The sequence below is a fragment of the Gadus chalcogrammus genome, chromosome 14 (assembly GCF_026213295.1).
Source record: "Gadus chalcogrammus isolate NIFS_2021 chromosome 14, NIFS_Gcha_1.0, whole genome shotgun sequence".
Lineage (NCBI taxonomy): Eukaryota > Metazoa > Chordata > Actinopteri > Gadiformes > Gadidae > Gadus > Gadus chalcogrammus.
In genome coordinates, this window is record NC_079425.1 from 5100138 (window position 1) to 5122637 (window position 22500).

Here is a 22500-nt window from a genome sequence, read left to right on the forward strand (position 1 = left end):
GGACCAGCTCCTGGAGCGCCACGGGCCGCTCCGGGTGCTGCGGGCACACGATGCGCTCGCCCTCCATGGCGGCGAGGACGCACTCCTCCATGCTGAAGAAGTGGGGGGCCGGCTCCCCCTCGGCCCCCCCGGGCGGTCGGGGGGAGGGTCCGCGGGCCGGGGGCTGGGAGGGGTGCGGCCCGCCCGGGGGGGCGCAGAGCGGACAGGGGGCGTACTGCTCGATGAGCACGCTGCCGTCGCTCTCGCTGGCCGTCAGAGCTACACACACGGCACACACACACACACACACACACACACACACACACACACACACACACACCAGTCACAGAAACACCACGCACGCACACGCGCACACACACACCAATCCCACACACAGACACACGCACACACACATACCAGTCACAGACACAACGTGCACGCACACGCGCACACACACACGCGCACACACACACACACACACCAGTCACAGACACCCCATGCACGCACACGCGCACACACACATACACACATGCGCGCGCACACACACGCAAACACACCAATCATACACACACACACACACACACACACACACACACAATGTGTGACAACATGATTTTGTATTAATAGTGATAATAAAAAAACAAGCTAAGCTAATAGGAGTATAAGCCAAGATAGATAATACTCATGAAGACGCATAGATCCACACAACCTATGAAGGAGAAGACACTGACCGGGGAACCACTGCTCGATGAGGGAGTTCACGTGGTCCGTGATGAAGGCCATGGCGGAGAAGTCTCTGGTGTCTGACTGGCAGATGATCTGGATGCCCCCGCTCTTCTTCCTCTTCCAGTTGACGTCAGACGACTCCACACTATGGCACAAAATAATAGCTTTGGGTTAGCGTTAAGCTTAGGGTTAGGGTTAGCTGAGGCTCAAAGGTTTCCTACGTAGTCGGTGAAATAGGTACAAACGGGAAGCAGAACAGAAGCAAAAGAGATCCAAGAAGAAATGCAGAGAGGCGTCTGTTTCTTCTTCTCAGGCCACAAATCATAAAGACACCCCCATCATTCCCTCCACTGGGGGTCCCGTCCCCCTCCCCGCGCCCCCCACCTGAGGTACCCCCCGCTGAAGGTGACCAGCAGCCCTTCCTTCCAGTAGATGGTCTGGTTGCGTCGCACGCGGAAGGTGCTGCAACGGTTCCTCTGCTGGCCGCCGGCGAAGCTGTACACCACCGAGGCCCTGCCGCCCGGAGCCTTGAGCCCCCACTGCTTCGTCTCGAATGACTGGGACCGCCGTCGAAGCACCATCCATCACAGGGGAGCCGAATACAAAGCAGGGGGGGGTGGGGAACAGAGGGTGTCAAACGTCTGCTTGTTTGAGAGGAACCAAACGATATACAGAGAAACAGCTCCGCTACGTCTCGCACACGCTGCCATTTCACCCGGTGAGCACAAAGCACTTGAATTGCTTCGTCGGCTGTGAGCAGATATTCAGAGGTTTTATGCTTTTCTTTACCAGATTGCTTTTATCCAAAGCAGTGGATACGAGAAAAGAGAAGAAACGGACTGAACCACTTTGTACGCGGATCTGTTCTCCTCGGAGTTCGACGCAGCTCGATCAAAGCAAACGGTCTTTAATTGTGGAAGAAAGCAGATGCCATGACACATAAGTGTAGGAAACTTACAACGGTTCATGCACACACGACGGCGGAGACAACCACGCAAGGCGACAGCCAGCTCGTCAGGAGCTGATAGATAGGTTAGGGTTAGGGCGCAATCCCATTTCTACCCCTTACCCCTTCCCCTTCCCCCTCCCCCTTGTTTTGAAGGGGTAAGGGGAAGGGGTAAGGGGAAGGGGTAAGGGGTAGAAATGGGATTCAACCCGCTCTACCTCCGGAACTTAGCCGCTGCTCGCCACACTGTTGTTGTACTAGAATATCACGCTTTCTGCGGGCGACCGTGAGCTGTGCTCCACCTTGAGGTGCTGCTGTTGCACCACCAGCAGGTCCATCTCCGTCAGGCTGATGAGCATGCGGGCGATGAAGCGCTCCCAGAAGCCGGCGGGCACGAAGCTCATCTTGAAGAGCCGCTGCAGGGTGTTGGTGGTCTGCTGCCGCAGGCCGTGGATGTCCATGGACGGCTTGGAGGGCAGCAGGTGGGGCAGGAGGTAGCTGCAGTGACGTGGAGCCGAGGTGGGGGAGGTGGAGGAGGAGGGGGAGGAGGGGGAGGTGGAGGAGGGGGAGGTGGAGGAGGAGGAGGAGGAGGAGGAGGTGGAGGGGGAGGTGGAGGAGGTGGAGGAGGTGGAGGAGGAGGAGGAGGAGGAGGAGGAGAGGAGGAGGGGGGAGGGGGAGGAGGAGGAAGAGAAGGAGGAGGAGGAGGAGGAGGATGTGAGGGAGGGGGAGGAGGAGGTGGAGGGGGAGGAGGTGGAGGGGGAGAAGGAGGAAGAGAAGAAGGAGGAGGAGGATGAGAGGGAGGAAGAGGAGGAGCAGGATAAGGTGGAGGAGGAGGAGGAGGAAGAGGAGGAGAAGGTGGAGGATGAGAGGGAGGAGAAGGTGGAGAAAGAGGAGGAAGGGGAGGAGGAGGAGAAGGAAAAGCAAAGCAGAACAAACAAAGGAACAAGCAAGGGTGGAAACTAAGTCAGTGTGCAAGTAAGTAAATCAAATATATTTATAGAGCAGCTTTCAAGAACAGCAGTCATGAAGAAGTTAACAATAGATGTGAGATAAGAGAAGAACCGAATGAACCACTTTGTACGCATTTCTGTTCTTCTCAGAGATCACATTGCTCGATCAAAGGAAGAGGCCTCTAATTGTGGAAAAAAGGCAGATGCCAAGACATACATTCACAAGTGTAGGAAAGTCGTTTGTAATAGAGCACCTGTTGCTAGCCACAGGCAGAGCGATCTCAAACTTGGAAAGGAACTGGAAATACTGCTCCTCAGTCTGCTCCGTGAAGCCTGTTCCAACAAGCAGCATCTGCACAAAGAAAACAGAAAAACATAAACGGAGCAATTTCAACAAACACAAAGAATAAAAGATAGATAAAGATGCTGCTGCCAAAAGAAGGCCGTTATCCCCTGAGCGCTCTCAGGTTTTAGGAGCGTATGCCGCCGTTACCCGGAGGTCTTCGGCACAGATCACGCCGTTCCTGGCCACCAAGCGCGAGGACTTGAGGTGGATTATCCTCTGCAGGCACTCGGACAGCCACACCGGGCACAGGAAGTACAGCGTACACAGGCCATGGCTGGTGTCCGGGAAGTGCATCAGCGTGCCCGTCTCGATCAGGAACTTGATGGCTGGCCCGCCGGGTAAAGAATGGGACAAGTGAATATTCCAAAGTGACAACCAAATTGGCCAAATGACCTCATGCATTATCTTGCGTCTTTTTAGAAAATAAATGCATTAGTGGACAGATTACCCCATGGATTACTGCCTCTTTCTACTACAGAGAGTGGAACAATAGATGAATTGGATGGACACGGCGATAAAATGACCATTTACTATATTTGTGACGTGAATCCAGATTATGAAGGAGCAACATGCCTATAGGTTTGTCTGCGGACACCGGGGAACGAACGAATGACCCTCTGGCTGTGAGTCAAGCCCCCCGGCCACTAGACTATCCTCCTGCCACAACCTAACCCAGACAAGATCAGGGAGTACAACCTGAGGGCAACGCTTGTTTTTGTCACTTTGGCACGATCCAATCAAATTCAGAACCTAGAACAGGGTATCTGCAGGTTTCAGCAAGTCAAATTTAAGACTTTTTAAGACCTTTTTAATACCAACTTGAATGAAATTTAAGACCTAAAACACGCGATGGTGGGGGTTGGCAACAGACGCGAGCCAACCTCGGAAATTGACGTCTTCCAGCCAACTGTCCTTGAATTTGCAACTACCTATTGTCGCAGACTAGCTAGCAAGCACGCAGATAATCGTTTATATATGCAGTTAGCAAGAAAGAAGCCTCTCTACATGTCCTTCCTGAAAAGTCCCACGAGAAAAAATAAAAATAAAAATAGTGCTGCCCCGACAAATTTAAGACCTTGAGTTACAGTATTTAAGACCAGCATATGACATTTGTAACGAATTTAAGACTTTTTAAGGCCTTAAATTTAGAAACATGAATTTAAGACTTTTTAAGACTTTTTAAGGATGCGCGGACACCCTGTAGAAGTAGTCCACACCCTAACTACATTATCCTGCCACTCTGGGATAACTGATGTGAGAGGGCTGTGGGGATGGGATCACAATGACCACCTCCGTTTCGGCACATAGGAACCTTGGAATGTTACTCATTATGTTAGTATTAATGGTGTTCATTTTACCTAATTAATCGTGATTGACTTATTCAATTATTGCATTATTGAATACGGGGAAGTTGTTAAACTAACAATTGATAGTGCGTGGCACTTGGTTGTCGGAACATCATATTGTACCAACGGCGATAGATTGTTTCCCTTTCTTCTGACAGATGGACAGATGTACTAGAAATTGTGTGTTTAAGTGAAAACTGGGTATCATTATTGACTCTGAGTTGGATTTTAAATCACATATCAACAACACAATAAAGATTGCCTTTTTTCCACCTGAGAAACATTGCCAGAGTCAGACCTAACCTATCCATGGAAGATGCAAAAAAAATTATGCATGCATTTGTATTTTCACGTTTGGATTACTGCAATGCACTTTTAAATGGTCTACCCCAAAAAAATTATAGAAAAACTGCAACTTGTTCAAAATGCAGCCACCAGAGTTAAAAAAAAAAAAAAAGGTTGATAAATCACATCACTCCAGTTCTAGCGTCTCTTCACTGGCTCTCTGTAGCATTGAGGATTGATTTTAACAATTATTTTACTTGTTTTTAAAGCACTACATTGTTTATCACCCTTGTATTTATCCGACTGCATGTCCGAATATGTCCCAACTTGACCTCTCAGGTCCACTGGTGTCGGCCTGCTTAATGTACCAAAGATGAACGGGAAAAAGTATGGTGAAGCAGCATTTTGTTTTTATGCATCAATGGTCTGGAACAAACTGCCCCTACAAATAAGAACAGCAACGTCAGTTGATAGTTTTAAGATGCAGCTCAAGACGCATCTCTATGCTGCTGCTTTTAATTGATTCCACCATCTATTTGTTTTATCGTTTTTTATAGTTGTTATCGCTAATATCTTTTTTTTATGCATTGAACGTGTTTTCATTCATTCATTATTTTTATGTATTTATCTTATCTTTTGCTCTATGCTTTTGTGGGTCTCTTGCCTGTGATGAATGTGTTTTGTTTTGTATTATCTTAATTTTGTGCATGTAAAGCACTCTGAGCTGCATTTTACGTATGAAGGGTGCTATACAAATAAAGATTATTATAATTATTATTATTATAAAACTGCCATTTTGTTTTGTCATGCGAGACATGATAAAACAATGTTTTCATCAGCCTAGGCTATGTTATATTTACGTTGTTTCAGGTGTACAGTACTACAGCTCTCTTGTGTCCTCTCAAAATGGTGGAGTCTAGCCAAACAACAACTCCCATGATGCATTGCTGACGAACCAGCTCTTTTGTAACAGACAGTGGTGGTGGACGAGGCCCCCTCCCCACCTGACTGCAGGTCCTCGTAGTCTCTGATGTCGCTCTCAGGGTTCTGCTCCATCACCTGGTCCAGCTGGGCGGCCGTGAGGTACTGCACCTCGTCCTCAGAGTCCCGCCTCCTGCTCTCGGCCAGCACCGCCTCCTGCAGGGTCAGGTAGCTCCGGGGGATCTGGGGGGTGAGGGGCGGGGCCATCGTGATGATGTCAGAGCGTGGGTGGAGCTACTTTACTATGCTTTCTGAATCTCAGGCAAAAAGAAAAAGCCTGAATTTCAGGCTTTTCCAAGTCTTTGTTTCTTTTTTCTTTTTTGCATAATTCAACACTCAAACTTTGGAGTTGGAGAGTTTTTTTTAATCTCTTGGATTGGGATGACTAGAACTGGGATTACTAAAGCAGCATCACATCTTGTTTGACAGATATAGAAACATTTGCTTGTCCGATATCATGGCCCCCATCACTTCATGCCTTCATGAAAAGTACCAGATTTACTACAAGTAGGACTTGTAGTTTGTGTTGGGGTGAGGTCTCTTGGTGGTCTTCCTACCGGTTCCAGCCGGGTCTTACCAGTCTGCCCACCAGCCTTTGGCCCCTGGAGGTGGAGGTGCTGTGGTCCTTCATGGAGCAGGCCACCTGGTACAGCAACAACCGCAGCCCCTCCATGCCCTCCAGGCTCTTACAGGACACCTCGCTGTGCACGTGCACGCGCGCAAAGGCACACACACACACAGACACACGTGCACACACACATACACACACACACACACACACACACACACACACACACACACACACACACACACACACACACACACACACACACACACACACACACAGAAACAGATTCACAAACAAAAACCCTTTGTTATTCGATTTTCTCCCCTTGAATATCTACATTTTAAACCCAGTGATATTGCTGCGGTGTCTCATTTAATCCCTGCCTTCATTTACATTTACATTCAGAGCATTTAGCAGACGCTTTTATCCAAAGCGATTTACAGTAAGTACATTCGTCAGAAGAAAGAGAAACTACAATATATTGCTGTCGGTACAGTAAAGATTTTCATAGAAACAAGTGCCAAATGCCATAGAAACAAGTGCCAAGCACATTCAGGTAAAACCCAAACAAACAATCACAACATAATTTGCACAAACAGGAAGGGTTGTAAAACGCCAAATCCCGGCGTCAACCAGTTTCATTGATGTGAGGCCAAGCACTACGCTGAAAGGTACCCTCACACATATCAATGAGAGGTGACTTTTAACAGGCGCCAGTGAGTGTGTAGTGTAGTTTCTAGTGTAGCGTGTGGCGTGTAGCACGTAGCAAGTAACATGTAATACATTGTAGAGCTGCACGTTATTGAAAAAAATCATTGTATTGCAATATTTTGTCACATAATCACAAAGAAATTAGAAAATATGTATCATTGTATAATGATTGTGTGATTTTGTAGCGTTATACAATTGTTATACAGAGTTTTAAGGTGACAAATTAAATGGGAAAATGAATTATGATTTATGAGACGTCCAGCGATATGAATATCACACATGCATTTCGATACGAAAACGATATATCGTGCAGCCCTAGTACGTAGAATTGTGTATTGCATAGTGTGTAGGCAGGGTATAGCAAGTAACATGTAGCGCGTAGTGTGTATTGTATAGTGTGTAGGGTATAGCATGTAGCATGTAGCTCGTAGGGCATGGCATTATGTATTGCTTAGTGTGTAGGCTCTAGCATGTAGCAGGTAGTGCGTAGCGCATATTGAGTAGAGTGCAGGGCAGGGGTCACCAACCTTTTTGAACCTGAGAGCTACTTCGTGGGTACTGAGTCATACGAGGGGCACCCAGTTTGATACACTCTTCTGAAATAACAAATTTGCTCAGTTTGCCTTTAGTTATATATTATCATTAATGATTAATGATACTCATCTATGTGAAGACACTGATCATGTTAATGATTTCCACAATAATTATCAACAATGACTTAAAAAAAGGTGGGAAAGAGTTGTTCAAGAATGATGAGTTGTGTTATTTTCAGAACAGGCCTGCGGGCGCCTCATGTGGTCCGAGCGGGCGCCCTGATGCCCGCGTGCACTGTGTTGGTGACCCCTGGTGTAGGGAATAGCAAGTAGTATGTAGCAGTAGCCTTTAGCCTGTATCGCGTATTGGATATAGCATGTAGCAGATAGCGCGTAGTGCGTAGCATTGTGTCTTGCGTCGTGTGTGTAGCGTATACCACGTATCCCGTAGCGGGATACGTGCCATACGCTACACACACACAACGCATATGTGAGGGGCAGCGCGCTGTACTGACTGCAGCTGCTTCCAGGTGACGTCGGGGTAGCCGGTGGCGCGGGCCCCAGAGGGCGAGCGGCAGAGGGCCAGGATGTAGGCCCGCAGCGTGGCCACGCGCTCCGTGCGGAACTTGGAGTCGATGAGGTCCAGGTGGGTGCCCACCACCACCACCGCCGAGTTGGGGGCGCGCGCCTGAGAGGGGTGGGGGGGGGGGACACACACAGGTGGGCACGGGCGTCAGGCTCTCACACACGCAAACACACACACACACACACACACACGTTTTATACATGGAAACAAAGTCTATTAGGGTGGGGGAGACTGGTTCATGGGGTGGTTTGGATTTTTTGCCTCCACTTGCAGCGCCAGGTGGACCCAAAATGAGCAGCCAACGTTTGCCAGAAACAACAATGGGATCTTATTAAAAACATTAGTAGTTCCCTCCTACAGAGGGCGCTATAGTTTATTCGCCAATCGTTAATTATTTTCAGACACTTTCATGTAAAAACATCGGCGGACACTTACGACCTGTAGAACCCCAAAATTAAACCAAACAAGAAATATAATTGCACAAAATAAATCGAAATATCGTTCTGCGAATTTTACCGCACCTAATACATATTGTATCTCCACTTAAAAATCGTTGGAATATCGTAGCCTCCCAGTTGATTCCCGTGTCTTAATTCTAAGCACTTGCTCAGTGGGTTCTATCATCAACAGGTTCAGCTCTCTGGGAAAATAAGTGCTCAGGACACGTAAATAAAACCAAATACCAAGCAAAAAAATCATCTCATCCGTGAGTGGATTCATTCAAACCATGGGTGGCCCCAGTAGGAATTGAACCCCTTACCCTTGTTAGCCTTGATCTTCCGTTTGACTAGAGACGGTCAAGATTATGTCCCCCATAGGTAGAGAGATAGATGGACAGGATATAAATACACATATGGACAGCGATACCTCCTTATTGTCATCCTATTCATATAATGGACCATCATCTAAGACCATGCATTGGCTAGTCCAGTCAATGAGCTACATTAAGCTATTACTTTAGGTAATGGCTGACTAAATGAGACGTTTCTATGCGCGATGAATAAGTTCCACCTCTGCCTTTAGCTGGTTGTGAGCTCACATCCTCTGTGAGGGGTTGAGGAGTGTGGGATAGACATTCTTTCCGAAGTAACTCCTTCTTTGGGTCACTCCTCTTCCACTCCCCTGGAAATACAAATGACGGCTAATTTGGCGCTAAGGGCAACACTCAGACTCCCTTGAGCCTCACACACAGACAGACACACACTTGCACACATCCACAAAGACAGACACACGCACACGGCGTTTCCTGAGCCACTATTCCAGTAGCTGAAACAACAGTGAGAGGGTGCTAGACTTCCTGACAGTCTGAATACACCCAACTGAGAAACCGCCAGACGTCACCGCCACGCCCGGTCGCCAGCCACCCCGTCCCTTTAAGGGTGAGGCTCCATCTCGCCCCGATGACATCATGCGGTGAGAAAGGGCGGGGCTCTGTCTCACCCCTACCTCATGAAGGTGAACACGCAAGATTTAGTCTGGGGGAGAGGGGGTTATGTGTGTGTGTGTGTGTGTGTGTGTGTGTGTGTGTGTGTGTGTGTGTGTGTGTGTGTGTGTGTGTGTGTGTGAGTGAGTGAGTGAGTGAGTGAGTGAGTGAGTGAGTGAGTGAGTGAGTGAGTGAGTGAGTGAGTGAGTGAGTGAGTGAGTGAGTGAGTGAGTGAGTGTGTGTAAATGTGTGTGTATAAATGTGTGTGTATAAATGTGTGTGTCTGTAGATGTGTGTATAATTGTGCGGGTATAAAATCTGTGGGTGTAAATGTGTAAATCTGTGTGTGTGCGCGTAAATGTGCATGTGAGCATGTGCGTGGGTGCACGCGGGCGTGCGTGTCTGTGTACCACAACGTGTGTGTGTGTGTGTGTGTGTGTGTGTGTGTGTGTGTGTGTGTGTGTATGTGTGTGTGTGCTTGTGTGCTTGTGTGTGTGTGTGTGTGTGTGTGTGTGTGTGTGTGTGTGTGTGCGTGTGCATGTGCGTGTGTGTGTGTGTGTGTGTGCGTCTACCTCTATGTTGAGCAGCCAGGCCTGCAGGCTGGCCACAGCCTCCTCCCCCAGCACCAGGTTCCAGAGCACCACGTAGAGGGCCTTGTCCGTGAAGAAGCACTGGTTGACGGTGGACATGCTGGCAGGGCCCCCCAGGTCCCACACGTTGAACAGCATCGACTCCTTCTGTCCACACCGCAACACAGACCCCATTCATGAAGCGCTTTACAATATCGCCTGACATTCACCCATTCACGCAACACATTTACACACCGACGCCGGAGTCAACCTTGCAAGGCGACAGCCTGCTCGTTGGGAGCAGTTAAGGTTAGGTGCCTTACTCAGGGACACCTCGACACTCCGGGGAGCCGTGGATCGAACCAGCAACCTTGCGTATACCAGCCAACCCGCTCTACCTCCTGAGCTGCCGTCGCCCCAGCAACAACACCTGCCATAACTCCTCACCATGTTTAATATTCATTCATTCAGATGGGGGTCACGATTTCAGTTTGGGTTATTGGAACTGTATTATTCATCCCACTTCGATTAAAAAGCTACAATGCATTTTTTGACGTGTCAAATGTGCCCCTCGAACACATTCGGTACGGTAAACGCCAACTCAAAGGTTACACAGCAGGTTAATTGCTCCGACTCTGCGGCAGCGTAGATAAATCGCACGTCTAATCTCAAAAAGCGAGCCTGACTTTCTGCCGGTGGGCGGGGCTGCAGAGGGTAGGGAGAGGGACGGGAGCAGTGATTTTTATTTAACATTTAGCCCGGAGCTAGCTTGAAATCGCAAATCCTGCATATTGCACCTTGAAGTGCCCACAAAGGTTATTACATTTCAAACGTGCCTGTGAAGATTCAATTTGGCTAGGATGATCACGTCCGCGAACCCCAGCAGCGCAGGGAAACGCCAGATGTGTGCCGTAGCATCACCAAGGAGACGGAGGTTAGCGAGCCCAAGTGAAGGTTAAACTCGCAGCGCGCTCTTTGCCAGTGGTCCCTGGTGGGTTTTCCATCCCTCTCTTTTTCTGACTCACAGAGGAAAGGAAATGGATTCCTAGCCCATGCTGGGAAGATGAGTCACGACTTAAAATCCCTCATTCTCTCGGATCAGTGGGTGAGTCCGGCCGGAGCAGTACGAACCACCCGGAGACCCGTCAAGCTGAATCAGTTCTGTCTACTATCCCACACCCTCCGTGACCCTGGCCGCTGCACTGACCCCGAAGGCCCTCACACAGTGACTCACCTGTCTGAGGTAGTGTCATTCTAGGACCCTCCACATTGGTTGTGCAGTAAAACGACCAAACCCTTACCATTAGCATGTTAAAAAATTCAGAGATTGAACATGAATATTGTTCTATGATACAGTATCTCCACTTTACAGTCTTCAAACACACTGATGATATAATAATTATGTAATTAACAATCAAAAACACTAATGAACAGGCACGCATAAATAAAACAGAGAATATCCCACACCCCTCTCGGTCCCTTGTTGCGGCGGCCCTGTCACGGCGCGCGACCCACAATTTGAGAACCACCAACACCAAAACCACCACACCCACCGCAGCTACCATCACCACCCTCCCCCCGCACCAGTCCATCCACTGCGTCAGATGACAGGGTCACCCCGGCCACTCACCGGGTTCCTGCAGCCGCCCGGCTTGTCCAGCTCCCAGGTGGAGGTGGAGATGCTGCAGTCGGTGGTGCTGAAGGCGGAGGTGCGACCCGCGTTCAGGGCCTCCAGCAGGGCCGTCTTGCCCTGCCGTGGGGGCCCCACCAGCAGCATCTTCAGCAGCTTGCAGGGCTCCGCCTTGCGCAGGTGAGCGCGCAGGTAGGCCAGGATGGAGGCAGCGCCTGGGACGGCCGGGAGCACAGAGACGGGAGGTCGGAACGCGGGGAGGCAGGGTCCCGTGGGAAAAGTGTCGGCCAATACTGATATTCTTAATCTGGCCAAGTGTTAGGTACTTCTTGGCTGTTATACAAGCATATCATTACTAGGGAAGGACAGAGGTCCTCATGTAAACACATTAGGCCTTGAGTGCCTAATAAAGTGTCTGCTTTTACAAGTTGCGAAATCCAATCGAGATGACTGTTGCACAACAGCACACTGTACACTACCCAAACTGTTGTGTACTACCCCCATCCCGCCGTCGTTTCGTTTCCCTCCCCTGGGGGCCGGGCGGAGCTTGTAAAAGACACTGGTGGGGTACCTTCCTTCCTGACCTCTTGCGGTACGTTGGTGATGTTCAGGTCCTCCACGTCCAGCTGCCACAGGTTAGACAGCTGACCCAGCTCCACAGGGAGCTCGCGGATCAGCAGATTGCTGACAGGGAAACAAGAGAACAACCGTACGAATCACTGATGAAGCCCACCGCTGAGATCCCCAGGTGGCTCGCGGGCGTTTCGACGGTTCACATGTGTTTGTGATTTACATATCACCCGCCACCGCGAAGGTCACGGTAAGCTGTTGATGCTGATGTGGAGGCTTTTGAACCCGGGCTAAATTGCGTAAGCAGGGGACCTCAGCAGTGTTCCCGGTAAGATCGCGAAACAATTGAAGGCAACGGGCCACTTGTTGCCAGGGGAGAAAGCTGGGGTTTAAGGCAATGGGATTTGGATAGGAGCGGTGAAATGGGAAACCAAAATGTTTTTGTCATGTTTATTGGTGTGTTGCATAATAATGTCATACACAATGTGTTGGGTGAGAGTTGATTTTGCCTGCTATTTGCAATTGAAAAAGAAAGTACCTATGGGGCCTTTGGTTTTCACAATGGAGTACGCATATTTTAATGGTAGGATTAACGTGGGCCTATGGGCTCTGTACAGTTCAAAAGCAAATCCCGAGCTCCGTATCAATTCAGATATAACACACAAAGCATTTTGTTAATAAATGTTCAGGTCATTCGTGTCCTGCGGTTCATTTATTCCCAGGTTTGCACCATTAATGTTTTGCTAGGTGAGAGTTGTGTGCTGGTGGCTGGTTCTGCTGACAGGTTGCGTTTAATGGCCTCGGATTAAGAGGTGTGGGCTTGAATGCGCGAGAGCGCGTTTCGATTAGCATATTCATAGATCCATGCTTCATCCGTGCCGCTAAATTATTCACTGTGGACCATTGGGGGGTGTCAGAACGGGGCGCACAGTAAAGGGACATCTAGATCCATCTACCGTCGCGCCTCTCCTGGTGCCTGCTGGGGAAATATCTGGCCTAAGCATGCCCGTCGTTTAAACCGTCCTGCTGGGATCAGTGTGACCAATCACCACAGGGGACGTTGGTTAGTGCAGGGGAGTGAGAGGCTGGGCTAAGGGTCTCGTTCTCTCTCGGTCTCTCTCTCTCTCTCTCTCACTCTCCCCCTCTCTCTCTTGCTCCCTCTCGCTCACTCTCCCTCTCTTTCCCTCTCCCTTGCTCACTCTCCCTCTCTCTCGCCCCCTCGCTATATCCCCTCTCTCACTCCCTCTCTCTCTCCCCTCTTTCTCTCCCTCTCTCTCCCCCCCTCGCTATCTCCCCTCTCTCCTCCGCTCTCTCTCTCCCCGCCTCTCTCTCCATCTCGCATTCTCTCTCACTCCCTCCCCCTCTCTCTCTCCTCTGCACTCTCTCTCCCCGCCCCTCTCGCTCCCTCTCCCTCTGTCTCCCTCTGTCTCCATCTCTCTCCCCTCTCTCTCCCTCATTACATAGGGGGCTCTATCGACAGCGCGAGGATCGGCGCCTGGTGCATTACGAGGTGCTGCGGCGGTAATCCATACAGCCTTGTGAATTAATTGAAAAATGATGGAGGACACATGGAGCTGATCAATGGGCTGGTGGGATTCAAACCGATCAACGACACCACAGAAAAGCCGTCTACACAAGCTCATGCAGTCATGGCAAAACCCTTAACCAAGATCAATGGCTTCATGCGGTGCGAGAAACCAAAGGACTGCATCCGATGGACGTGTGTCTTGCTGCATACTGACACAGCACAGCGCAGACCTGGACACTTTGAACTTGCAGTGTCAGAAACGCAAACGGATGATTGGCAATGTGAGCGGGTCAATGTTGCTGAATATTCAAAAGCAGCTTACAGTGAGTGTAGATAAATGTAATGTTGAGAGAGGCAGAAGGGGCTCAGGTTAGGGTGACTGGCTCAGTGATGCCTACAGGTAGGCCGTAATGTTTAGGAGCAGGTAGGGGTTCAGGCTAGGGCGACTTGCACACTGATGCCTACGGGTAGGCCGTAATGTTTAGGAGCAGGTATGGGTTCAGGCTAGGGCGACTTGCACACTGATGCCTACGGGTAGACCGTAGACCTCGAGGGCTCCGGGACTCACTTGGAGAGGTAGAGCTCAGAGAGGTTGACCAGACCGCAGAGGGACGCCGGGACGCACTCCAGATGGTTGTCGTTCAGGAAGAGCACTTCCAGAGAGTCCCTGAGGATGGAGGGGAACTCGATGGCACACACTGCCAGGAGAACAGCAAGGGGGGAGAGTAAGCAGATGAGAACACACATGCACGCACACACAGATGTGCACACACGTGCGCACACACTCGCGTCCACGCACACACAAACACACACACAAAAAGACAACCATGTAGAGTCAGTGATGGGCAGTGGATGATCCACACACACACGCGCACACACATGGACAGACACACACTCACTCACACACACACTGACACGTGGACACGCATGTAGAGTCAATGATGGGCAGTGGAAGATGCACACACACACACACACACACACACACACACACACACACACACACACACACACACACACACACACACACACACACACACACAATGTCACGCATGTGGAGTCAGTGATGGACAGTGGATGATGTTCAGCGTACCGTGTGAGTGTCAATCTGTTCATCCTCCAAAAGAATGTTACCATGGTGATATGGGATGGTGAAGGCAGCAGAGCTATGGCCTGTTGCCAATATATTTGGACCCGATTTCTTTCAATATTAGTTGTCCTTGTATCAAAGAGATTAAAAAATCTGCCTGTCATAAACAGACACATGGGACGACTAATCTGAAAATTGTGTAACTTTTACTGTTATGCAATAAAGCTGAGCTTCTTCCAAGAACATCTCAGCAAGTCACTTGTGATCTGTATTGTTTTAAGCTCTTGTGGTGAATTGCAAACACACTTGGTGGAGATGTACCGTTATGTAACAAGCATGCCCTTGACTCTTTTTCAAATAATACTGCAAATAAAGGAGAAGCGACTAGCTCTTCTCTGTCTGCACGCTGTCCGGATTCAGAAGCTTGGATGGATCCCAGCCTCGCTCTGACTGTGGACGATACGCTGCTAAACGACTACGTGCTGCTGAGTCAGAGGAGGGAAAGCTGTCGGCACCTGGGTCCGGGTCTCTCTTGCTCCAGGTGGTCAGGAACCCCCGTCTCCTGGTTTTAGGTACCTCGTCCGTTCTAGAGGACAGGACATCGGCGTCAGCGTGATACGTTGGAGACAGGGTTATTATTACACCTCAAACCCGTCATTCAGCATTCATTCAGTGTTTGCTCCAGAGTTGAAGGCAATTCTCCAGGGACTAATCCATGTCGGTTTAGACCTGTAAGCTGTCAAATATTTGCACGCGCGTGTGTGCGTGTGAGCGTCTCTGTGTGTCTGTGGCTGTGTCTGTGTCTGTGCGCGTGTGTGTGCGCGTGTGTGTGTGTGTGTGAGTGTACGTGTGTCATAAATAGCTCTTCTTCTTCCCCCAGATCTGAAGGTGACACCCAGAGGATCGAGAGGGGAGACCTACTTCCCCAGCTGGTTCCTGGACAGGTCCAGAGTCTTGAGCTTGGAGCACTTCCATTTATTGGGTGCCGGCAGCGTGGAGATCTGATTCCCGGCCAGCCGCAGAGAGACCAACGCCTGGGGTAGGGGAGAGGGGGGAAGTGAGGGGAGGGGAGAAAATCTATTCGTTATACCTAGAATCCTCCAGTCGTCTAATAGTAATTGGCATTTTCCGTGTTATCCAAGATTGAACATTTGCAAATGGTACCCCCTGAAAATGTACGTGAGGTCACGGCTAGTTTTATTAACTGTTAATTGACTCTTAAATCAATGAGCAGCGCTTTGTAAAATGTACTGGAAATGACTATAACAGTGATTCCCCCCGCCAGGAAAAGGGTAATGACATGATTTAATTATCATGGAAGATAATGACACAAAATGTGATTATTCCGAATCACCTCAAGTTTAAGGATACTGTCAGTATTTTACATCAAATACTACATTTGAGATGCATGTACAGTGACAGTAAAATAATCAAAATAAACATTTAAATCAATAGTCATGTGAAAACGTAGTTTAAAGCAAATATGTTGACGGAATTCTCAGGGTTTTCCACTACCAAAAAACAATTTCTCAATGTGATAATAAATAAGGCAAAGACATCTTGTGTTTGCATCATGTACGTTTCTTGCTTTCTTTAAATACTAAGATACTAACTACCAGAGCCATTCAGAGAGAATAGATCTAAATAGCTCTACTAACTACATACTAACTAAGAACTAGAAAGCGAAGTTAAATTACTAAGCCATGACAGCACTGCAGTGCCACTTTGTGGTGTACTAAGGAATTGCATGTGAATGCTAATGTATACGGACATAACGGTATATAAATTCCTGTACATATTTCAAGCAATTAACCAAGATTCTGGTCCGGAACAAGCCGTGAAGATATATGGGGAACTCATATTGCATACATTTCACACTTACTTTTAATTACCATAATAATAAAACTAATTTTATAAAAATGTTATCTGCTTTTTAGCTACAGATTTGACATAATATCCTGGTTTGATGTTCAATATCCTCTTTATGATCAACCACACACACACACACACACACACACACACACACACACACACACACACACACACACACACACTCACCCTCAGAAACCCACAAGATAAAGCCTGCTATTTAAATGACATTATTATTATTATTATTATTATTATTATTATTATGATCATTAACCATATACCTCCAGCTCGAATATGTAGGGCGGCAGTCCCTTCAGCTGGTTGTCGGTGAAGTCGACCTCCTGGAGCCTCGACCTCCAGAAGATGGAGATGGTGTCGGGGAGACCCTCGATGGAGTTGCAAGAGGCTTTGCATATTTTCTACGAGATGAGGGACACACACGTCATGGTTTGTCGCGCACGGGTGCTTCTTCACATCATTAACACTGCAGCGCTATGATTTTTAATCCTGTTGCCAAACGGTTCTGTAAACACGAGCCCTTTATGGAAATGGGCCGTGTGCTCAAGCAATTTAGACACTGAGAGATGTGTTGGGATTTAGAGTGAGCTATTTGCATCTCTGTGATCATAAGGGGTCTGGAACAACAAGGCAACCCGCTAGGGAAAACCATTTTCTACATATTAAACTGTAAAGGAGGGAATGGCATCAGAATAGGTTTGTTTACGCACCACCCTCCCTGAGTCACTTCCTGCGTGTGAACCGACTACAAGCAGTGTCCAATTAAACTAAGTACTTTTCTCGCGTCAATGTGTGTCCTTAGTACGAGCATCGAGGTTTTTGTGGTGGAAAACAAAACCATAAATCACATCTCGTAACGGGACGGGTCGCGCCTTACAGCTCCCGCATCGTAATGAAGAGGAGCAGCTAAACGCTAGCAGATGGCCCGGGCCGGGCCCCCCTTACCAGCGGGCAGGCCCATGGGTCAGGGAAGCAGTCCAGTCGGTTGCGGGACACGTTGAGGAGGCTCAGGGACTTGAGGCAGTGCATGACGGCCGTGGGCAGGCGCACCAGAGCGTTGTCCGACACGTCCAGGTCCTGAAGGCTCCTCAGGCCGATCCAGTTGGTGTCTGACACGCACAGAGGCACAGAGAGATATGGGGATGAGATGAGGCCCTTTCTTGCTGGATCAATCTGTTCAATTATGAATACAGTACATTAAGGGGGGGGGGGGGGCTTCAAAGAAGAAGGGGAGAGGACTGGGAATTTTGAAATATATTATATTACATAATAATGAATAAATAATGCAATTTAAAATGAACGTGGGCGAGAACGTTTCATTATGTGGCCATTATTCCTTCTCTATGTTCCACTGGCTAATTCCTTTAGAGGCCCCACTTGCTTATTCAATACATTTATCAAAGCATCCATGCTGTACATATGGGATCCGATGGTATCTATCAGAGCTGTGCTGAAGCTAAAGAGTCATGCTGTTTATACAACATTCTGATAGAGGAAACACCCCAAGTGTGTGCTGAGACCCAGGGCTTACCGGCGGGGATGTGGAACAGGGACGTGAGCTGGTTCTTGGCCGCGCAGAGCCGCTGGAGCTGGCCCAGGTGGAGCAGCCCAGAGGGCAAGGCGCTCAGCTGGTTCTGAGAGAGGTTCAGCTCTCGTAGACTGGTGGAGAGACAGAGGAAGAGACAGACAGAGACCCAGACAGAGACAGAGACAGAGACCCAGACAGAGACAGAGACAGAGACAGAGACAGAGACAGAGACAGAGACAGAGACGGAGACGGAGAAACGGAGAGAGACAGAGACAGAGGAAGAGACCCAGAAAGAGACAGAGAAGGAGACAGAGACGGAGACAGAGACCCAGACAGAGACAGAGACAGAGACAGTGACAGAGAAAGATACAGAGACAGATACAGAGACAGAGACCCAGACAGAGACAGAGACAGAGAGAAACAGACAGATACAGAGACAGAGACAGAGACCCAGACAGATACAGAGACAGAGACAGAGACAGAGACAGATACAGAGACAGAGACGGAGACAGAGAAACGGAGAGAGACAGAGACAGAGGAAGAGACCCAGAAAGAGACAGAGAAGGAGACAGAGACGGAGACAGAGACCCAGACAGAGACAGAGTCAGAGACAGTGACAGAGAAAGATACAGAGACAGATACAGAGACAGAGACCCAGACAGAGACAGAGACAGAGAGAAACAGACAGATACAGAGACAGAGACAGAGACAGAGACCCAGACAGAGAGAGAGACAGAGAGAAACAGACAGATACAGAGACAGAGAAGGAGACAAAGAGAAACAGATAGAGACAGAGACAGACAGAGAAAGAGAAGAGACAGAGACAGAAACAGAGAAAGAGACAGAGAGGAACAGACAGACAGAGAAAGAGACAGAAAGAAAGGCAGAGAAATAAAGAGAAAGAGATAGATAGAGTAAGAGGGAGAGAAGGGAGTAAAGGGGAGAAAAACAGGGAGAGAAAGAGAGAAAGAGGGGAAGGACACAGAGAGAGAGAGAGAGAGTATCAATATGAGGGAGAGTTTATCAAAACACTAAGAAAGAAGAAAATCAGTAAGTGGCCGACAATGCAGAGCGACGTCATTTTGGTCCTATTCCTACTTCTAGGAGTTATCCTAGAACATTCCTAAATCCTAAGACCCCTCATAACTGAGAACAGAGCTGCAGAGGACTTCTATCACTTAGGGGTTGCCAGAAAGAAGCTGCATTAAAGCAACGCATCAGTTTTTAGATTGCCTCAAGATTTTGACATAACTCAGAGATACTACATTAATAAATAATATTTTTGCAGAAATGTGCAACCTGCACTCTTGCCCCTGAGTAACATTTGAGACTCTACTCTCCGACACACGTCTCTCGCACTTTGCCGGCGTGCATGTTGAGTTAAAAGTGCAGTGGACTGTGGTCGAGATTGGTTCTCCACGCAACCCTATTCATGCTGACTCCTCACCCCAGGACATTTTCCAGCAACCCAGCAGGAAAAAATAAAGTCTGCAATTAAATGTAATTAAATGAGATGGGACAAAGTAGCATGGAGCTACACTCCCTCATTATGTTAAAAATAAAATAATCTCGTCTTGCTGAGACCTAGACCTGCACAGTGTCTTGTTACGCCCTGAATATCAATAAGAATACATATTTTCTAGCTATTGAATTGAAAACACGTATATAAATATATGAAAGAGAGAGAGAGAGATATTTAACAATTATTCGCCTCAGGCTCTCGACCTTCGGTCTCGGGGGCTATTCCCCGCTATTCACGGATATTCATGATTGCAAATGAGGCAAATAATAGTTAAATATAATTATTAAACAGGCACACACTCACAAACACACACACACACACACACACACACACACACACACACACACACACACACACACACACACACACACACACACACACACACACACACACACACACACACACATAAACGTTAATGTATTAAAATGTATTATTTGTTTTTAGAAGCGTGATGAGACGGACATTTTGCGATGAAAACAATATCCCGAGTTTGAGATCTCAATCATGGGATATTGCCCAATATCCCGAGATAGCGAACCAATCAAATTGCGCCATCTTAGGAGGTTCACGTGTAGCATATGCTAAATAGAGATATATCTATATTTCTACACAGATATATCTCCTACACTTTCTCTCAGAGATGCGGGAGATGAAATAGCTTTAAAATAATCAAATCATCACCAACGTTTTATTGAGGAGTCAAGGGGATATTTTCTTCTAAGAAAAACTTCAGAAATGTCTTCAAACGACTATCTTCAATCACTCCTAAAAGCCTGCTGCTGCTCCTCGCTCAGACTGGGTGCGGGGGCCTCCGTAACTCCAAGGTCCTGCTCCGGGCTAGATTCCTTTGACTCGTAATAACAAATAGCTAAAATTCCTCTGAGTAAAGGAGCAAAGAACCATAGTGGCTTTCAGTTAGGCCTACCCTCCTCATCCACATCCTCATCTACAAAAAACGCTTATCCGGGGCGGGTCGCGGGGGGGCAGCAGACTTCCTTTTCCCGGGCCACTTTGAGCAGCTCTGACGAGGGGGATCCCGAGGCGTTCCCAGGCCAGTGTTGAGGTATAATCTCTTCACCTAGTCCTGGGTCTACCCCGAGGCCTCCTCCCCAACTGGACGTGCCTGAAGCACCTCCGGCACTGGACGTGCGCTTCAGGCACGTCCAGTGGGGGACCCCCGTCCGTACCAGACGTCCGACCCACCTGGTGCATATGACCTCCTGGGAGCAGTGTGTGGCGGGCAGCTCTCGGAGCAGGTTGTCCGACAGGTCCAGGGTCCGCAGCTGGACCAGTCCCCAGGGCACCATGGAGGGCAGGGCGCCCAGCGCGTTGGAGGAGAGGTCCATGTGGGTGAGCCGGCAGGACAGGTCCATGAACCAGTCCAGCTCCAGCCAGGGCAGCTTCAGGCCGCTCCAGCACACGCTCAGCACCTGACCAAAAGCGTGGGGCCCAGGGACTCTTTACACCACGAAGCTATTCATCAACCACACATATAGGTGTCGTCACATCTACAGTATGTGTAGCGTACATATTTGTGGTGCTTCCTCTGGGTCTAAGTGCAATTTGCGCAATTTGTTAGCCTTGTTAGCCTTGACGTTGGAGTAAGAAAAAAAAAACGAACTGGAAAGAATTTACTCAACAACTTGTAGGCGGTCGTTTCTGACCTGCAATTAAAGGAAATAATTGACCCTAAATTTCAGACATTTTCAATTAGCCTTCTTATAGTGAAATGGGTAAGTGGGTGTGGGGGTGTGTGTGTAAGATAAGCATCACCAACCCGACACGGACACACACACACACACAAACACACACCTCGTCCCCCTGTGCGTCTGTGTCCTGCTTCAGCCTCTGTCTCAGCAGCTGCTTGCTGAAGGCCGGATGGTCCATCAGGGTGTAGGAGGAGAAACCAGCTCCACTCTGCAGCAGGAAGCACGCTATGTCCTCATTGGCTGACACACCCACACGCGCACACACACGCACACACACACAAACATGGGCACACACACGCGCGCGCAGACACACACACACACAGCACAAACACACACACACACACACACACACACACACACACACACACACACACACACACACACACACACACACACACACACACACACACACACACACACACATAAACGTTAATGTATTAAAATATAAGGGCAAGCCAAGTCATTGTACAAGAAATAACCGATCAATCACAAAACCAGTTGACAAACAGCCACTGAAGGGGAATGCATTAACAGCTTGTTTTGCAGTTATGGCGCCAGGTGTCTGCCAGCTGAACCTGGTCATTTTTCATTCTGCCACAGACTCCTGCTTCAAAGCCATCCAATATCCTGTATGATAATAGCCAAGGTTACTGCGCAGGAATATCCGCCCATGTGCGATATCAATATCTAGAAAACCTGTTTTCTTTTTCTTTTGCATCACCTACACGGTCTTCCAAGATCTTTCCTCTCTGGAATATGTTCTGGCTTCGCAATGAGGAAATCTCAATTAGTATATTGATGTCGATTACGATTCGATATAACGTGTCTGTTAAGTACAGCCCAGTAATTATCTGAAAGGACTGCACAAGAAAGTAGTAAGCCGTTTTTTTGATTGAGTCGGCCATTTCTTTAACCCACCCAACGTAATTCTTTTCGCGACAGTCATCACTTTCGTGCAAAACTCGATTTTAATATAATAAAAACAAATCCGTTGGTTGCTTGATCTGACATGTGGACAGGTTTTAGATACTTAGCAGTTCAAATATTTCAAACAAAAAACAAGTCACAGCTGTGGGAAAAAGTTACTTTC

General features: G+C 48.4%; 1 protein-coding gene across 1 annotated transcript in view; it reads right to left on the reverse strand.

Annotated features, from left to right (window-relative positions):
• lrrk1 (leucine-rich repeat kinase 1) overlaps window positions 1-22500 on the reverse strand; it is a 49056-nt gene that overhangs the window by 10810 nt on the left and 15746 nt on the right. The window contains exons 6-25 of the mRNA XM_056608044.1: window positions 21514-21650; window positions 20905-21131; window positions 18183-18310; window positions 17597-17760; window positions 16915-17052; window positions 15686-15798; window positions 15280-15350; window positions 14246-14375; window positions 12151-12263; window positions 11580-11794; window positions 9953-10114; window positions 7887-8059; window positions 6137-6260; window positions 5583-5742; window positions 3095-3273; window positions 2856-2953; window positions 1954-2149; window positions 1090-1262; window positions 711-850; window positions 1-258 (exon numbers count right to left, since the gene is read on the reverse strand). The exon at window positions 1-258 is cut by the window's left edge and continues 31 nt beyond it. Coding sequence (XP_056464019.1) covers window positions 1-258; window positions 711-850; window positions 1090-1262; window positions 1954-2149; window positions 2856-2953; window positions 3095-3273; window positions 5583-5742; window positions 6137-6260; window positions 7887-8059; window positions 9953-10114; window positions 11580-11794; window positions 12151-12263; window positions 14246-14375; window positions 15280-15350; window positions 15686-15798; window positions 16915-17052; window positions 17597-17760; window positions 18183-18310; window positions 20905-21131; window positions 21514-21650 — 3099 coding nt within the window. The remainder of the gene's footprint in view (window positions 259-710; window positions 851-1089; window positions 1263-1953; window positions 2150-2855; window positions 2954-3094; window positions 3274-5582; window positions 5743-6136; window positions 6261-7886; window positions 8060-9952; window positions 10115-11579; window positions 11795-12150; window positions 12264-14245; window positions 14376-15279; window positions 15351-15685; window positions 15799-16914; window positions 17053-17596; window positions 17761-18182; window positions 18311-20904; window positions 21132-21513; window positions 21651-22500) is intronic.